The sequence below is a fragment of the Pezoporus flaviventris genome, unplaced genomic scaffold (assembly GCF_033815535.1).
Source record: "Pezoporus flaviventris isolate CSIRO_AGI_PZ_B2104156 unplaced genomic scaffold, CSIRO_AGI_Pfla_v1 ptg000013l, whole genome shotgun sequence".
NCBI classification, from domain to species: domain Eukaryota; kingdom Metazoa; phylum Chordata; class Aves; order Psittaciformes; family Psittacidae; genus Pezoporus; species Pezoporus flaviventris.
In genome coordinates, this window is record NW_026892561.1 from 453,529 (window position 1) to 473,075 (window position 19,547).

General features: G+C 41.0%; 1 protein-coding gene across 19 annotated transcripts in view; it reads right to left on the minus strand.

The window, feature by feature from the left end:
- FGGY (FGGY carbohydrate kinase domain containing) overlaps nt 1–19,547 on the minus strand; it is a 322,855-nt gene that overhangs the window by 12,704 nt on the left and 290,604 nt on the right. For 18 of the 19 annotated variants that reach the window (XR_009743019.1, XM_061451142.1, XM_061451143.1 and 15 more), the window contains 2 exons: nt 19,189–19,309; nt 16,122–16,216 (listed from right to left, as the gene is read on the minus strand). Coding sequence is in view for 18 of the 19 variants with exons in the window: in XM_061451142.1 (XP_061307126.1) it covers nt 16,122–16,216; nt 19,189–19,309 (216 nt within the window). In the remaining variant the exon portion in view is untranslated. Of the gene's footprint in view, nt 1–16,121; nt 16,217–19,188; nt 19,310–19,547 lie in introns of those variants that run through there. The other variant, XM_061451151.1, reaches the window with a different exon arrangement.

Genomic DNA, 19,547 nt, shown 5'->3' on the forward strand with positions numbered 1-19,547 from the left:
CCTCCATTGTTACAGCCCACTCCCTGTTAACCCTTTGCAAAGCTACACAAGAGAAACTGCTACCACCACCTGAACAGCTCGCCTCTTAAATTTATACTTGAAGAAGCGTTCTAACTGTGAACTGAGCCTGGGTGACCTCAAAGAGCCTTTCCTAGCCTTGGGTAGAGGCACAGCCATGAGAGGAAAGTTGTACTGCAGCTGTACATACTGTTCCTTGCTCATGCATAAATTGGGAAAGGCAGAGCCCAGCTCTGCAGGCTTGTTCTTTACTCCCCACAGGGACCCTGCAGCCCTCGCTGGGTCTGCTCATGGAGAAAGAGAAGTGTGTGTGCTGGCAGCAGCACAGGCCTATTCTTTGCAGAAAGTACTTTCTGAAAGGAAAAACAAAACAGAAGAAGCAAAAATGAACAACTCTATCATTATCCAATGTGTTGAGATCTCAGCAGAGATCATTTCAAAGATCCATATTGTTTACAGCAGCTGATGAGTCTAACAAGTGCTGAAGCTGTGCTCTCGCTTAAAGTGCTAACATATTTACAGTTTCAATCCTGTCCTTAGCACTTATCTGTCATTTCAAGATGAATGCTCCTTTTGTACCAGCTAATTACTTGCACGAATACTCCCCTAGCTCCAAATCCCAGATTTGTTTCGCTTTTCCATTAGCAGCAATTTTGTACTTTGGAAATTGCTTAATATGGCAAATCCAAAACAAAAAAGCTAGGTTTTGCTCAAAGGTATTTCTTTGCCTGTGACAAGTCTAGAATGGGAGGAGGGGAATTAACTTATTTTTATCCGATGAAAGTCTTATTTTTACTATACAACTTTTCTAAGCACACTTACCCATTGTTCTGCTCTGGTGTGGTTATTGGTATTAGAATAATTTGTGGAGATCTATATAAACCCAGCCTGGATTAGCAAGAGGTCCAACTAATTTCTTATGCTCCACAATCTTTATTCTCTCTATATAATACAATTCTCTCTATATAATACATCAAAAATGTGGTAGGGTCCTATCCTGCCCCCTCTCTTCCAACAAACAGTAGGACCATGTGCAACTGGGAAGCTGTCAGTCATTTCATTTTTACAGGAGTAGAAGGAATGTGGCCATTGGACAGCTCAGTAACTCAATTTAAAAAAATACAACCCAGACATGCAAGGAAAAGGATACACTTCTATCCAGGAGGCCTTATCCTGTGGAATGTTTTACATTACAGTCATCGGGTTACTGACCTGTCACAAACCACTTTCAGATGCAAATCACAAAATGCTCAGCAATGCAAGGCGCATCTGTTGTTCCTGCTAATTCTGATCCCACTGCAGTCAAAAAAGCAGAACAGCTGATTTTCAGCAGTCTCCAGCAAGTGCCTACAACTCCAGTTTAGAAGGCTCCACACATGAGCAAAAAGACTGCCCAGTCTCTCAGTTGTGTTAGATACAGCGTTAGATGTCTGAAGCTACAAGCCTGTGAATGAAAACACCGATCCTGAATTAGCCTCTGTTGTTCCTAAGGGATTGCCAATACAAACCGTGAGTGAATTTGTGCTTTAAGGGATGTGGTCTCCTGTTTCTGCCCAAATATTTTCTAAAACCAGGAATTCTGCGTATGAAAGTGTGTTTCATTGTAACTGTATAACACAAGCTTTAAAAGTGATGAATGCTGTAGATATTAAACATTGATGTAAACTTCAGAGCTGTAGTCAGGTCATACTGCACAGGACAGCTTTCATATTATATACATGGCAATGCAAATTACCACACATCATAAACTGGCTTCAGTTCTAAAGTCAGATGTTTTTTTTTCCCATTCAGAAGTCAAAAGACATTCCAGTTATGTGCAACTGAGTTGTCAGTCTGCTGGCCTTTCCACTCTGACTTATTTTAGTCCACCAGAGCAACACCACTGGCATCAGCAGAGATTTTTCTTGCACTTTGCGTTCTAGCTCCTTTACCATAAGTATAAAAGCAGCCTCTAAGGTACTCAGACATCACTAGATGTGCTTCACAAACCAGCTGGATGAAGAACAAAGTTAAACAACTTGCCCAAAGTCACAGACAGAGGCAGTGGCAAAGCTGGGAATAAACTCTTGGGTTAGGTAACATATCCTGTTTTCTCAATGCAAAATTCTGCTTTTATTTATACCAAAGTAAACTCAGAAGAACTCAATACTACAGCAGTTTATGTTAGATTTGAACCAGTACTGCTGATGACAGAGTGTGTCCCATTACCAGGCTGCTAATAAGAACTACATTGGCAAGTAAGGCTTTTTTCCCCCTCTATCACTAAGAAATACTACACTACATTTTATGTGATATTTGTTTGATCTGTAAAGCCAGGCAATCCAGCTCTTATCTCAAGAACATTAAACAAGCCTGCAGATTTGAGGTGCCTAACAGTTCTGGACATTCCTATCTGTTCATACTTGAGGAGTTATAATAGGAACAGGCATGCTGCTTAACAAAGAAAAGCCCTTCTTCCTTAACCCCTACTGCTAATGCTATGGGAAAAATACAGCATGCATGGGTGGAAGAGGTGCAAAACTCCCTCCAAGCCTAAATCCTGCTGCTGTGTTGCAGATATAAGGTAGTATCTATGCATAGTAGGTTTCCCTCCTTTCTGAAGTCACAATCTAAACAACCGCAAATATCACCATTGGGAGAAATGGGGGAGTTACAAAACATAGCCAAAAATGTGGATGAGAGGATAAGCAGGCAGAGAAGTGCAAAGGCAGCAAAACGAAACGCTCCTGTGAAACGGATCCCGTGTAATTAGCCACTAGAGGGAACACGAGTCCTGCTGCTTCATTAAGGTGCAATCACTTCTAACAGTGGGGCGCTGAGCACCTTCCCTGCAAGCTCTGGAGTGGGACAAAGCTTTCCTGACCTTTGTATTTCTCTTTCCTCTTTCAGGTCTGTATAGGCCTTGGCACAAGCAGTGACCAAGACTCGAAGAATGCATCCTATCTTCTACCTACAATTAACTAGTTTTGGACCAGAAGTATTAACCAAAAACCTGGGAGCAGAAAGGAGGAGATGAAGGAAAGGGAGAGGACCAAGAAAAGAGAAATGGCAAGAGGTGAGGCTGTCTTTTTCAGGAGCATACACTTTGGTGTTGGTAGGAGGAAAGAACCACTACATACAGCTCTAATGCAAACCATGTGAGAAAGGTGGAGCAATGCTCTGCTGGTTTTACTGGACTGAGTTAGTGGTTGGGAGGGATGGCAAGAGACCTGCATGAGAAAAATGAAGGAGGCAAAAAGGAGAAGCCCCTCTCAGGCCACTTCATCTCTGCTGCTGCTGCTGAGGACACAGACCTATTCAACAGCATGGCTAGGGCTGAATCACAGACAATCTTTTCTATTACCATAAAAATGACAAATAAGTAATAGTTACAGCCTGTAAACACAAGACTCAAATTAAATAGAGTTCTAAGTGGTACACTGTAACTGGAAGCAGGATCCTACTCCTATTAGAGCCAGCTCAGCCTAAAGAGTATCAGATGTTACTCAGGCCTTAGAAGGCCTCAGACATAAACTATGTATCTAAGAGAAAAAGAAGTCAAATGACTCATGACAGAGTTTGTTCTAACATAAATGACTTCTTCAGGCTCTTTGCTCTTAAAGGCTTGCCATTTTCAGATCCTGAACAGCTAACCTAGGCAGCTGGCTCCCTTAGCCAGTGTCCTTAGTTTTGTGTACAAAACACTGGCATTTACAAACTCTTATTCCTCTGGCTGAGGAAGGGCAGTTTATTTTAGCACTGTGATCACTGCCATCATAAATCTTTCCTCTTCCAGCTCAAGAACACCGGCACAGCCCCATCAGTGCTGTACCCATAAAACCAGAGGATGCACCTCAATGGTTTCCTGAAGTTTTATAAGCCTTGAGAGTGGACCTGAGGGATCAGCACTGAATGAGACACCAGCCATCCCTTCCTCTTCGGTTATTGTTATGTAGGACACAGGTAAGGGACTGAGACATGGAAAGATTAGGGAAAGAGAGAGGAAAAAAAGAAGAGGAAGGGGAAAGGAAAAGGTAAGAAGGAAGGGCAAAAGGAAGGGAAGAAGGAAGGGAACAATAGGAAAATCAACAGATGACAAATGAAGTGGAAAACCAAACCAAACCAAACAAGAGAGGCACAAACAATAAGGTGGCAAGAATACAAGAGGAAAGAATAAACAGCAACAGAGTGGGATTAGGGAGAGGGAAATGGTGGGGATACTGGGGATCTAGTGCCAAAAAACAAAAGCCCCATTCTCCTCCACACCTATCTTCTTTATCAGGTTTCCTTTATTCACCTCCCATGCCTGGTTGTCCTCTGGGATGAGTGCAACTTCCATGTCCAGAAAGCTGAAAGTTTGGCATTTTGTGTCTTATGGCAAGTGTGCTGACTATCCAGTGCTTCCTGAGGGACAAAGTTACACAAAGCAAATGGAAAGCAAAGCTTGCTTAGTCTGCCTTTCATGCAATGCAAGAATCATCCCTTAGATGGGACTATTGCAAAATTAAACAACCTTACAACCACAACCAGTAAATAATGAGTAATGTGCTTGTATACACAAAGCTTTTATACCAACCAGTCGCAGAAAGTGAGGATAGCTCATCACAAGAAGACCCCATTTATCAGAAGGGCTTCAAACAGCTTAGCATCTTTAGGGCCATTACTCATCTCTTTCACCTAAGCTAAGTGCCAGCTTCCAACATAGAGGCTAACACGTGTCCGGTTTATCTGCTGTAAGGCACTTAAGCACTGCTTCCCTCAGCCTAGGGTAAAGATACAGGATTCTGTGCCTAAACTACTTCACAGAAATGAGTGATTTTGTGACAACAGATAGGAAGACATTAGTCTGGGAAAATTAGGCAAAAATCGAGCCTTACCAGACATCCTGAAAGCAAAGGAGTCTGATACATGGCTATTACCCTCAGCAATATTTTGCTGAATATGTCCAAGGTGCTTAACTCAGTTCTGAGCTACAAGGCTCACCAAAGAAGGAACCTTCCAAATGCAACACATTATCATCCTCCACCCCATGGTTTTGGGAAGAGAGGTTGGGTTGGGTGACGGTACAGCCCTCTCCATGTATTATTGACATGCAGATACTCTTAAGAGTTAAAACTGCTGATAAGAAGTTGGTTTATTTTCCAGAGTGTTTTCCCTTGGAGGGTCCCCTGTGCTTCCAAAAGCTCCAAAAGAGGTGCCATGGTTAGATCTAACCATCCCTCAGTCTGCTTAGCAAGGAGTGCATTGCCACATCCCTTTACCCCATCCCTTGACAAAACAATGTGCTCCCATCAGCGCCTCCAGGCCCACACTCCTCCCTAAGATTTCTACCTGTAAGGGACTATCAGGAAGCTGTGCAGAAACCAGCAACACAGAGCAGGTGCTCACACAAACTGGCCCCACACGTGTACTGAAGGCTAGTCATGCTCCAGGGAAAGCAGCCCCGAGGAGTGCTACACATTAAGTACATCCCTATAAGTTATTCTTAGCTGAAAACTGCACTTGTGAAAACAGACAGTTTAACTCAGTTGTGCTGCTTATACATGTCTACAAGGCACAGCAAGATATGGGCACAGCGGTTCTCATTATCTGTGGTGTACTGGTGTTTTTCAGTCCCCATCTGGAGGAGTATCTTTGTACAAAAATCTGCAGCTTCTGCTTTTCCATGCCCACTTGGTGGTTTGCCTTTCCTCAAAAGTGACAATTATGGGCTCGCTGATCATTATGTGGACACTTGTCCCAATAAAACCAGAACACAGGCATGACACGATTTCATGTGGATTCTCTGTGCATGTCACTGTCCAACTTCTAGCACCAAACTGTGCCGCAGAAATGTTTCAGCACTGTGGGTGTGAAAAGTTGCTTCAAAACAAGACAGCAAAGCAGGGGTGGGAAAGGTTGTTTTACATCTACATTTAAGAAGCCAGGGAAACAAGAACCTATGGCTTAGCTGAACAAAGAAAGGAGAATGAGAGTTGGAAGTTGGAGGCTGAGGATTGCCAGTATGCTAATAAAACAAATAAAGGTTACGGGATATCCCCTCTACTATTTCAGATCCGTGATTACATGAGCAAAATGAAGACAATTTCTTTACTCTTAACCACGATAAAATGAAACGTATTGAAAACAGCCAGACAGCAAACACTAGTCTTGTTAAACTATACAGATAGAGCAAATTTTGAGAAGCAAACCCCTCTTGGACCTCTTTAGGAGAAAGGGCAACACACAGGGTGGCAAAAGTATGTTCTAGTAGTGGGAACTACTGGCATCAAATCCCACAACGAAGTGATCTTAATGTCCTTGAAAACATTTACTGTGGAAAACCCTCCAGCATTTCAGACAGCTAAAGCTGCGACTCTGCATGCTTGTGCTCTGCCACAGAACAGTCTGATCCTCTGGGCTGACATAGCAAGAGTGCAAATCCCAGATGGAAAATTAATCTCACAATGTAGCCAGATTGAGTTTCCAATTCTTCAGTGCATAACTTGAAGGTTGCTCTGCTCAGCTGCTGAAGAGGTGAGGGCACAGAGACTTTAACTTATGTGACATCCCAGACATCATTTAAACAAGACACGCTCTGAGAAGGACCTTTCTGGCTCCTGACAGTTACAGAGGATCCACGGTATTCAGCTTTCTACTCATCCTTCCTATAAAATATTGCTATCACACTTTTCCCTGCTTAAACGGCCAGGACAGAAGGGGAGTCTCAAGGTCCAAATGACTTCAGCTATGTCTCTGAGTTTGTGGGTAAAATCTGTCCTTAAAATAGAAAGGCAATGGATCACAGTACATCTTAAAGAAAGTATCCATCTATTATGAAGACACATTTATGGTTTGCTCATATTTATGGTTTTCCTCAAGAACAGACAGGGCCAGCAAGCTAGAAGAGCTGTAAAGCTGTGATATTATTAAACTGATCTTATTCTTAGTCTGCTTGAAAAGAACAAAATAAACTAATTGTACCTCTCCTCAGACAAACCCCATCGTGGTCATTTCATGGTTGGTCACAAGAATCTGCAGCAGCACAACCTGAACTATTCTAGGCTGCATATTTCTCCTGCTTGCCAGGTCTTGGCCTTACCGACAGATGAGAAGAATACCATTGGTTTAGTAAGAGTCTCGACTTTGCAGATTAACAAAACACTTAAATCTTCTTCTTTGCCAACATCAGCTGATGTGAGTTTATTAAAAGCTAAAAGACGTGACAATATATGTGTTAAGTCTACAGACAGAAGAGATTATATTTATATACATATGGCTGCTTCTAACAGGGTAATCGGGTCTGTGCACGCAAGATAGAGAACTCAGGTGAGGTCAGTGGAGCTCTGCCAATGTGCAAAGCCAGCTACACCTTCAGCATAAAGACAGAGGATTAAATAGATTTCTTTCATCATCTGAGCAGCTGAGAGGTCTTCATTACCTCTTCAGACCAGCCTTGTAAATGTGAAAAATAAGTCATAAAATCTTTAGCACCACTCTCAGACAGAACTAATAAACTGCAAAGCCACATTGATATCCCAAGACACAGTGCCCTGTCTCCTTCCACTGATGTCCAAATAAAAGGCCATGTTTCGTTCCATTTCATTAGTGTGGTATTTCCTTAAACCACCTACTTTTCTAAAAGTAAAATGGCCACATCTCTCAGTACTGGATTTCTGAGATTATAATAATAATGCCTCCAACGTTAGTACTTCTGTGCCAAATACTCAGCTATTATAAATGGGGAGTTCTGTTATGGCCAATCTATTACACTGAGTTGCTGCAGCTGCCTTTCCTTGTCATGAAAGAGTTACTGAGAAATTCCAAATCTGAACATTTGTGGACTGGATGACATTTAAAATGGAGCATGCTAAGTTTCCACAAAAGGCCAGCACTTAACAAAAGACACCGCCTTTGTATCCTATTACCTACAGCATCCTCGACTGGTTTCTGAATGGGTAATAATATGACCCAATTGCAAGAGCCCTAATAGCCTTTATCATTTCAAGATGTGTCATCTACCAGTGAGCTGTGTGTCAGATTCCTGTTTGGGCTCCCATCCAGTAAAGTACTTCAGCACATGGGCAGTCCTGCTTATCTTCAGCTGAGCTCCTTGCCTACTTGAAAGTGAGATGATGTACCTAAGTGCTTGATTGGATCAGGGCACTGGAGTAAACTGGTGTCACTCCTCTGAAATCCTGGAGCAATGCTGATTTACATTAACTGAGAATTCTGGATTATGATTATGGACTAAGATCATCTGTCATTTCAGTAGCTATATGACCTGCTACAACAAACTTTGACATTTTCTCAGACAAGTTTTTACCTGTAATAATTTCAAGTGATATAAACCAACTACAAATCATGTAATGTGACAATGAACCAAACACTATTGTGCAGCATGTACTGATCTGATAATACATCAAATGTATGACAACATATAGCATTAGACATTGCACTCCACCAAGAACATTTAACAGCAGCAGAGGTATTTCTCTCAACTCCAATATAAAAGGCAGCCAGCGGGATGATACCAAATGATGGCAGCTCTGCTTCTCATAAGAGGACCTTGGGGACTCCAAGGAGATTTGTGTATCTGCACTTCAACAGCATAGCAATGTGGAAATGTTAAAGTTAGTAAAGCAAACAGTCCTCAAATGAGAAGGGCAACAGATGTCAACCAGTATCACATGTCAGTAAACAGCAACAAGACAGAGGGTACTTTTCTTAGCACTTTTGTGAAAGCATCGTGCTATCAGCTCCAGCCACATCTCAGCTGTTTGACTCTCTATGTGTGATTTAACTCCCACCAAGAGAGGATCTCCAACCACATGGAAACACTGCCCACTGAAGTCAGCTGAAAGAAAGTAGAAATGCTTCTGTATATCTATTGTGGCTTGGAAAATGGATAAAAAAATAAAGAATCCCACTCTCAACCTGATTGAAAGCTCATTCTGCGCTTGGCAGAAACAGACAAGCATTTATATTTTTCAGCTTCAATACAGAAGGATCATCCTTAGGGCAAAAGAGTAGTTGTGATTCATCTGCTTTTTACCCTTACTGCAGAAACTTCTGACAGTAAGGCCAAAATATGCTAACTAAAAAGGCACTCTTTGTACCATAAACACCAGGCCACAAGGAACTGGACAGTGGCCATCAAATCACTGCCTTTTAATTTTTCTCTCTCATCTATATTTCTCTAAAGATTTCTGGTAAGAAGGCAGCTGACTCTATACAAAAGCCAGAGGCATTGCCAGTATCTCGGTGGTTTCATGCATGCCATTTTGAATCTAAATTTATTACACAAGGGGGAAAAATCCCCAGCTTTCAATTAAGCAAAGATGTATTGCAGTGTGAAAACACCAAGGAAAGAGGTAAAGGGATAGAGTTCTTGTACTGCTGAGCCACTGCTTTGAGTCCAGGCCTGGTTGGCTGTAAATATACTCCACAGCCATCAAACATCTTAGCTGCTTATGTGGAAAACAGATTGGTTTTCAGCAAGCAGTAAAGCCCACATCACAAACTGCCCATGACATCCCCTAATAGCTTTGCTGCCAGGCATGAGGGAGAGAACAAGAAATGAATGGACTGTGAGGATTCAGCTCTTTTCACCACTAGAATACTGTCTCTAACAGTAGATACAGAAACTGTGCACTGAAATATAAAGTATTTATTTTATGGAGCACAGGTCCTGTCAATAAGGCTGATCATATAGAATACAGGAAGGAACTGTTTGAAAACTCACTTAGATAAGAGGCCATTCCCAGCCAACAGCCTTGTGCAAGGCTGGTCTCCACTAAACCTTGGGCTCAAACTCTACATGTACAGATTTGGAGCTTTTGAAGAAAGGAAGGCAAGATCACAGCATTGCAACACGCTCCTTGTGGAGAGCACGGTGCCTAAGAACAACCATCTCCTTCCTCTGCCTTTCCAAAATCCTCTGATTAAGGCAACAGAAGGAAAAACTCCCTATCCCAACAGGAAGCCCTTTACTAAAAGGTGCATTAATTGGGTGAGGCAAGCCAACGAAATGATGAATTTGCTGCTCTCCTTCACTATGATGTTTACACAAGTTGATTATAGCACTTAATTACTAATTCAGCCTCCTCAAAACCAAGAGTGCTTTACATTTTTAATGAGACGAGGGAAGGCAACATTCCCTAACTCAAGCGGGAGAAGTTGTTTTATTTCCTCTTTTGATTTCCCAAGTTATTACCATTTCTAAGAAAAAAAACTATCTCCTCCCTGATCTTTCACTTGGTTTTTGCTTTTGAAAATATGGAAATGAACACGACGCTTGTATTAATTTCAATCCAGGACCTGACAGGTAATGCTTTGGAAGAGGAATAGAGGATCAGACCATCCACTGAAGCATGTCCATTGAAATAAGTGGAACAAAATTATGCCTGATCCAGAAAGGGAAATAGCCTCATCCCTTCCAGTTCTGTCAGCAAAACTGTTGAATGTGCCCCAGTACAATTTATGGGTGTTCTTATGAAATGCTGTCTATACACAACTGCCAGTTGGGCCATTACCAAGGTTGTGGACTAACTGTTGTGTTCTTTACCTTCATGGTAGTCTGTAACATTTTCATTGTTTAGAGCTGAATACACTGCAGACTGCATGGTCTTCCTGGCTGAGCCTTTTAAAACCTGTGTTATCAGTGGGTTTTGTCACTTAATTTTCTCCTTTTTGGTAAACCACCCAACAACTTCCTTAGACAACTGAGAGCAGATGTCCATTACCTTAAGCATAAGCAAGCAGTGCACAAAAAAAAACCTCCTCCGAGTTCCTTCAGTACAGTGAATCATTTCCTTTGCACCATCACAACTTCAAACCCTTTCTGCAATATATCTGTGTATCTCCCTCATAGTTACAGACTCTGTGCCTGTTATCCTGAATGTGAACCAGGAGACCATGATCCACACAGCTTCCAGGGCAGCTTCCAGGGATGCGAAGTGTACCTAAGGGGTATTTCACTTGTTCAACTGCTACTGCTGCTAAATAATTCAGCTAATCCACATTAGGTAATTACCTAACACCTCTTTATGTAGAATCCAGCTCATTTTTAGGTACCTTCAATCTGCTCTACAGAAACAATTAAAAAGCTTCCCCCCCCCCATCTTTTTGCAGGATATACCCCTAAATTGCATAACAACCAAAACTAACAAAGACAAGGCTACACCTACCTTAAAAGCCAATTTTAGATCAGAAAACTCTTGGAACTATGTAGACTCTAAGTTCTACTTCAATGTTTTACACCAAAAATGATCACAGAAAGTTAAAAGTATAATGTGTTCTAGTAAATCATACAAAGTTTCTTCTCCTCCATACTGGCCAGTAACAATGACCCACATTAAGATATCAAACCTAAAATAAATCTGGTTTCATACAGGTAATTTTATTAATTGCTTTAATATGCAATTAAGGAGTAGTGAGTGGGCTGCAGGATTTTATAAGGTAATAACACTGTTCCCTGGTGTAGGGCTTTGTCCCAAAGAGTAGGCTATCCATCAAAAAAAGAGCTGGATGGCTGCCAAATCAAACAGCACCTTCTTCCCATTTTCAATTATGTACCAGTGAGGCAGAGTAACGAGGATATACTGGAAACTTTGACATTTATTTATTGAACATTTTTCCTGAGAAGGAATTGCTGGCTCGCGAAACCGGAAACTATATTTTTACTACAGAAACAATCGCATGGAAAACCAGGATCCTGCTGCTCAGCATGAAAGGAATGGCTAGAGCCAATCAATTGACCCATCAAAGCCAGCAATGTTAAGATGATTTCATTCTCTGCAGCATGTATGTCAAAAATCCAAATCCCTATAATACAGTATATATTTCAAAAAGCCTTATGGCATTCTGCTTTACAGAGCAGTGTCTTCTGTGACCCAGCCAGGCTGTGTTACACTCACCAGCACAGCAATCGAGATGCAACAAAACCACTTAAAAGGTGTAACATTTGTAGAGGCAAATTAAAAGATAACCCAAAGTGCAAGAAGAAATCCAGACTTTCTCCCCTTTCCACTGATTCTAAAGACTAAACCGAATGTTGGAATGGAGATGAACTCACCACACTGAACGTTCTTTTTGGGTTTTGGATAGAGCAATTGTTTTAATCCAGTTTTACCACAGAGGAGAAAAATGCGGGGAGAGTAAATGAAGAGGAAAATAGGGAAGTCAACATTCTTTGAAGCAACAACATATGGTGACCAGGCATGAGAGATGGAGGTTATAAATCTTTCCTTGATAGAAATACCTAAAGATGAAATTGCAGCTTCAAGGGGCTTGAGCCTTTAAACCCACACTAGAATCCTGAAAATTAACCTGTGTGTACCAAAGCCAGGTTTTTGGTACCTTTTTGCCATAACCTTCATTTCCAATGCTGCTTTGAGAATTTTGGTACTAATACAGATGTGGCCAGTAGAAAGCATGAAAACCTTTGCTCCATGAATCACTCAAAATATGATTAACAAGATATGAAAATTAAGAATTAGAACTAAATGCTGCATCCTGCGAACAGTCATTGCTGTAGTACAGAAAGAGAAAAAAGATTGGAGGTACATGGATGCTTGTTTCTTTGTGAGTTGAAACTTATTTAGCGATAACAAAGAATGGAGGAAAAGCTCTTTACTGGTTCCAACCACTATGACCAACTGCCCAAGAAAGTGAAGGCTGAGAATCCTGTTGTCTCACAAACACTTTTGATGAGGCTCATCATCAAAGGTAGGTAAGCAAGCCAAATCCTGGTGATGGAATGCCACAGGACTAAGCATCAGGATAATACAGCAGTATGAGAATAACAGCAATTCCCACAGCCACATACTTTACCCATAAGGAAATATGATCCAATTGTAATGCATTTCTTAATTGTTAAGCTAAATAAAGCCTAACTCTAATTATTATATACGGTTACCATAGTGTTGGGTCTTCCCTAGATGACCCATAGAGTTGGGTTTTCCTCTATTGAAAAGCAATGTCCTGGTAGATTTTGAGGACCTTGTCCATGTGCCCAAATTTCTGAGTGAAGAGCAGACTGGAACATTGGCTCTGACTTGGTTGCCCCATGCCCCAAACCCCTACTCTGACAGAATGCACAAGCAGGTCAGCTCTACCATGTAATTCATGCTACCTCCCCAAGGCATCACATTTAGCATGCAGACCAGCTCACCCTAAAGCATCACTCACTGTGCACATCATTACTACATAGCACACATGCACCTACTTCCATACAAGATTCCCTTGCAGTTGAGTTCCCTGCTGTTGCTTTTCACAAGTGGGTTTCACGTGTCTGTTCAGCAACCAGTCCCTTTGTCCTTCCAGCAGAGCATGTTAAAGCTGAACTAAGATTATCAAAAGTGATTTGGAGGGATCCTGGCTTTGGGTGCTATTTCCAAGTTGTCTTAAAGATACTTGAGTTTTAGAAAATGGAGATCAGCCAACCCATGAAAACCAGACAGCTTTGAAGCATTTTGATTTTAACATTGAGCAGAAATGACCAAAGATCATTCTCAGAAATGTGACCAATCACTGCGACAAATACAGTAAAAATTCTCCTTCAAACAACCATAGACATAAGGGAAGAGGTTATTGGTTAAAAAAAAAAACACAATTTTCTCCTTTACTATTAGACTGAGCAAACAAAGAGCTTTGGAAGGCACAATAATTAAGCACAAACCGTCTATTAGAGGATAGGTAATAACCTCTATTATTTCCAAAGACTACAATAATGTTGAATGCTTGCAGCAGCACCTCGCAGAGAGGTTTGGTTTGGAGGATATGTTAGCAGAAAAATAAATGGAAGAGAAGGCCATTGAACTGCAGTGCTACATATGCATTTATGCCTCCCCACCCCCAAAAGCCATGCATTCACTTTCTTGTTTCTTAATTCCATGTAGCTGAATTCTTTATTTTTACATAATCTAACCTATTTTCTGCATGATACAACTGATATTGCCATAGGGGGAACCTCTCTAACGACAATTGTCTGAACACACACTAAGCTAAAACCCTTTAGTGGGTGGTTTCTTCACACTGCCAGATGTGTTGCGGCATCCTGAATAGGATTCAGGGCCTCACCTGGCTCCCAGTGATCACCACAGGCAGTACGATGGAAAGAAACATGCTACAAATGCCCAGTGGGATGTATAATAGCAGTAGTTTCCAGACTACTTCCCCCTGTTCTGTTTCAGAGACATCCCAGGGAAGCCCACGGGCTTGACCTGTAACTCAGCGAAACAATAGGAAACTCTCCTGCTGACTAGCAAAACCTTTGGAACCAGACCTTACACAAATAGCTGCTGAAGCACTGAAAAAGGCAGAGACTGCATTTGGAAAACCAGACTCCTTATGGAGTGCTGAGGGACTGGATTGCGATTTGTACTTTTTATTTATGTACTGGTATTAACTTACTTGATTCAATCAGGAATGAGAAGGGAGTATAAAAAGTCATGCAGTCCAGCTCCCTATAGTCACAAGTAAGCCCTTAGGGGAAGTTTACTCCAGGAAGACCTTCCTAACCTGTACTTACGACAACCCAAACCCCATTCTGATAACCAAAGAGGCAGGGACATCCTGACATATCTTAACAGTAAAAGGGCAAACACTTTTCAAATTAAAAAGTTTGTGAGGAGGCTGGTTCAAAGGATCCAGTGTCACTGAACAAGATTTCTGGTTGAGTGTGCTAGGCAGACTGACATATATTTGTATGTATGTATGTATAAAATATACATATCTGTTCTGACACTGGATATGCTTCTGAAACACTGCTATATAGAAGGGCAGAGTTAAAAACTGAAGGTAACGAACACACCAGAATTCTATAAAAACACATCACAGCAAATGTCACAGCATTAGATTTTTCTAATGGCTGTGAAGGCAGACAATAAAATCAGGTTTGAGATGTTCAGTTATTGCATAGTAGTGGCAAACATTTTAAACTTGGAATGAAGTAACTCTGTATTTGAAGGCAGAAGATGAACAGAGAGTAAGAATTAAATATGAAGTCCTGTCATCAAAAGTTGCTACTGAAATTCCAGTTATCAAAACAAGTTCTGCTTGCAAGCAGGAAAATTATTAAATACAGCTATACATATATTGCATTATAGATTTGTTGCAATGGGATTAATTTTTATGGCAAAATTACCATGAAAGGAAACTGTTCTTCCTGCTAACCTAAGCAGCACTGTAGAATATTCACATTTGGAAATTTCCCATTTGGAACAATGTCAAACAAGGCCCAGTCCCTCAGCTTCTGTTGAGCTGTTCATTGACTCCAGTGGAACTGCACCGAGTGAACAAGGTTGAGAAGCTGCTCTCCCTATTCAGAAAATACATTCAGATAAGTTTTTTGTGCACAATTTCACCTACAAGTATCTGTGTTATAGAGAAAATTGTATCCAGGGACCATCCTGACAAATAACTGTGTCCAACTGAATGCTGTGTACTGTTTAGTGTCCCTGTGTAGCATGAGGAAAGGACATGTTGCATTCTAGTGCAATTACTAGATGGGAAAACAGATTGGATTTGGGGCATTCAGACCCTTCCTTGGGTTTGGCTATCCTATTGTTGTTTATATAAATGCAGCTAAGTCATGCTCTGGCTGATCCACTAAACATAAAAGCCTTACTGCTACTTTTGCAACTGTTAATGCACTGAAATAACATGAATAAACATGAAATTCCATTCTCATTATTAACTCTGCATTCACTATGGACAAGATGAAGCATAGGTGTGTCATTTTTTACTGCATAAATAGTGCTATGTTGTTTCTTAGGTTTAACATCCCTCAGCATGAAGAAAGCAAAGTAGGACAAATATAACCAAGTTGAAAGTGTGACCTTCTTGCAGGATCAGAGCCCTGCCAAATTTCCTTTTTGTCTGTAAATCTGCATGGCCTAACTTCATACACAGCAGCTTTTACCTGCATGTCCCTACAGTCAAAAGACAAATGAACCTTCAACACACCTATATAACATACAGAGTTAAAAAGAGGGTAGAGCAAAAGTGATGTTGGCTCCTGTCTGGCTGTGCAGAAGGTACAAACTTTTCCACTTGAATTAAAGTCTGTGCATGGTGCCAAATGTCAAAGTGAAAAACACACTAAAACTAGGGGGAAAAAATAATAATCAGGTACTGCATACCTGTATAGATGCAAAATCCCCAGAAGCACAGGCTCCAAGAATAGCAGCACCCACCAAAACAGACTCCACTTCTTTGGACAGGACAACAGGCTTGCCTGTACAAGAAAAAAACAGGCCTCTGTTAGGAAGAATATAGCAGTAATATAGTAACAGCACAGTAAGTAATTAAAGCAAAGACAAAGAAAAAAGGAATCAAAAGAACTTGAAAACCATGTTCACATCCTCCATTTGGAGCTACAGCCCATATAGATTAATGTAAACCTCTGCTCTGGCGTTCCAGGCTCCAAGAAAAATGCAGACTTTAAATAAAGCAATTTCAGCAACATACTTAGGCAGAACATGAAGCATACAAAGAACAATCCCCCAGATCTTTGACATTAGCTATTTATCTCAGAGGGCTTGGTATAAACCTGTTTACCCACACCCTCCAAACCCACGTGCCTATTAAAAATGGAGCTCGAGGGGAAAACAGGGCGGTATTCTGTTTGTTTCTTTTGCAAGGAACAAAAAAAACAGATTGTTTCTGTTTGTTTTCTAAATATATAGCCAAGCAAGGCAGCCTGGTTTTGCTGGAAGCCATGAAAATACGACGAGTGAACTCTCACAAGCTATGTATGAAATAAGAAGAGAAATCTTGTCTCCCAAATTGTGCTGGAAAACAAGATTAAAACACTGGGAAAACAAACAAACAAACTCACTATATATTCTGAAGTACCATTAAAAATTATTGTTTCATCACCCAGGGGTACTATCATGAACACGCTTCCCTTTGGTTCACACAGTGCTTTCTAAGCCCTGTATTACTGGTGTAAAAACAGCAGGAAAAAGCCTAATCAAATAAAAATCATTTCTTAATGAACTTTCATAATTCTCCTTAGAAAGCTAAACCAATAGCAGAAGTCTAAATACTTTTCTAGCTGTACTTTAGATGCTTAGTCTCACTAAGCCAAAAAATGTAACATTCCTCCAGTGTCTGGCATGTGTCTGAATTTCCATCAGAGATAATTTCATGCAGTGAATGAGGATGTAAACACAGCGACGGGGGGAGTGAATAGCCTTAATGATATTATGGCCCTAAAAATGCTGCTCCTGAGAGCCAGCTCTAAGATCAGAAGGAGCTGAAATCTGGAGGAAGATCTAAAGTGGCCCACAAGCAACTCAAAATGAGAAGTAAAATTATTAATACAAGAAACAAATATTGATAAAAAGCACATTCACTTTGCACCCCAAGCATTCAGGTACATGACGCTAACTTTGCAGTGTTCCACCAGTGTAAAGCTCTTTACAACCATCTTCCAGTGAGGAACATATAGGTGCCGCAAGGGTCTTCATGCCTTTTCTTCCTGCAGTTGGCACAGGCAAAGTGATGGGGAAAGAAAGTGGATATGGAGAGACCTTGTTGTTTGATTGCTGGAACGACTATTAACAGTGAACTAGTGGAATTACAGCACCCCTTCAACCGAACAAATCCACCTTAAAAACACGAGTGGAAGATCAGTCACCTGAGCATTCCTCCAGTTCAGACAGAGCACAGCTCAGGACTTGGGTCAGCTTGGAAGAGAACAATCTTAAACTGAAGCTAAGAGCTCGGTGGCTGGCTGCCAGGCATTGAGGCAGTAAGCAATTTCCAGCGTGCTCTAAAATTTGCTGCACATTTCCTGCATCATCAGAATGAATACAGAATTCTTACGGGGCAAACAAAAAGATCAAGATACTTTTTAAGTGCCCTGCGAAATGATCTATTGGATGTCTGCATGGCTGAGTCATGGGCATTTGCTGCTAACAATAATATATTCAGTTTTTTTTCTTTGGGGGGAAGAATGGGGGATTGATCCTGGAATGTTAGTTATTTTATCTGATAGGCTCTAATGAGTTCAACATAACCAAGAGCATTTCAGTTAGATGAACTCTGACATCCCTTGTCAGTCACTGATTTTACAAATGGGGGAGAACTCCAGACTGCAAAAAGGCCTTTTTGTACTGAATTGTACTTGGCCATTAGTTACAGTCAAAGAACTTCTGATTACATTTTAATCAGAATACCTTTTCACAGATCTTTTATTTCACGCATCGTGAGCCAGCATCCCAACTCAACACATAGCTGAAATTCACCTAAACCGGTTGAGTTCCGCAGGGAAAGGCACAGACTCGACAACACTGTTTCTCACAAACCCAAAGCGTCACTTTGCTCACAATGCATTTAGTGAATTTTAAGGTCAACAGGCATTATGCTTTTTGCTTCTCCATTTCTGTTTTCATCTCAGGTAAGTACATAAAGTGTATTTTCATCTTCCCTCCTGCATCAAGGTTATGAAGTGTGGTTTGATGTTAGGACAAGTCAGATCTCCAGCCCTAATGCTCCAAATCTGAGCCTTCAACTTTATTCATGACAGCTCAAGTGGTCTGAATTTGACATATACCCAAAGCACACATCATTCAAAGGTGCTTTGAAGTCCTTTACACTAAATTTTGTTATTTTTTCCACATTTTTAAAACTATATTCAACTGGCTCCCAGGTGTGCTGAGATGTCCAACACGCACAGGCTTAAGGGAGACCAAGCCTGAGACTTCTTGTGATGAACCACATACCCAGAGCTTCCACCCATCAGTTATCCTACAAAACCAAACGCAGCACCATGCAGGAGCAAGAATCCAGGAATTGTGGCTGAAACCCTATTAATAATACAGACATGGAAGCAATCTGGAAAAGAATTGTTCTACAGAATGGATACAATGCCCCGCAAGAGCAGGAACTGTCAGAGTTCCAAAAGAATTCAAATAGGATGAAGCTAACGGAGGCTTTAATAAAACACAAGTTAGGCAAAACATGCTTACAAAATGTAATGGGCATTATTCTCATCTAAAATCCTGAAATATGACTGAATGGAATCATTTCTATAGAAAAATTCAGATTATCTTTTATAAATCTGATTGCGAAAAACATTTCAGTGCATACTTCTTGGCCAACCAGCTAAATACACTTCTATAGAAAGAGAAGTCTTTATTTTTCCAAAGACAAAGTATTTAGCCACCTAAAATAGTTTACACTCCTCTCCCTCTAACTTACCAGTAATGTCAGCATGCATCTGCACAAAGAGAGGGTTCTTGCTCAGCCCACCACACAGGAACAGTGTGTTGATATGATGCCCTGCAGCCTGCATAGTTTCCAAAATATGTCTTGTTCCTAACTTCAAAAAGGGGGAAAAAACACAAAAAAGAAACCAGATGAGCACAGGGGAGCAGCCACGGGAACAGATCTTAAAGCTCAATTTGCTATAAAGAATGATACTATTAACTGCCCCTACCAGTAACCAGGGGACTGGGAACGGGACTCCAAGGCTATGGAATCTGTCCAGCTTCCAGCCAGGAACAGGCATTGAAATTAAGGCGAAAAATGAAACGGATGGCACAAAGAACTGGGAAATA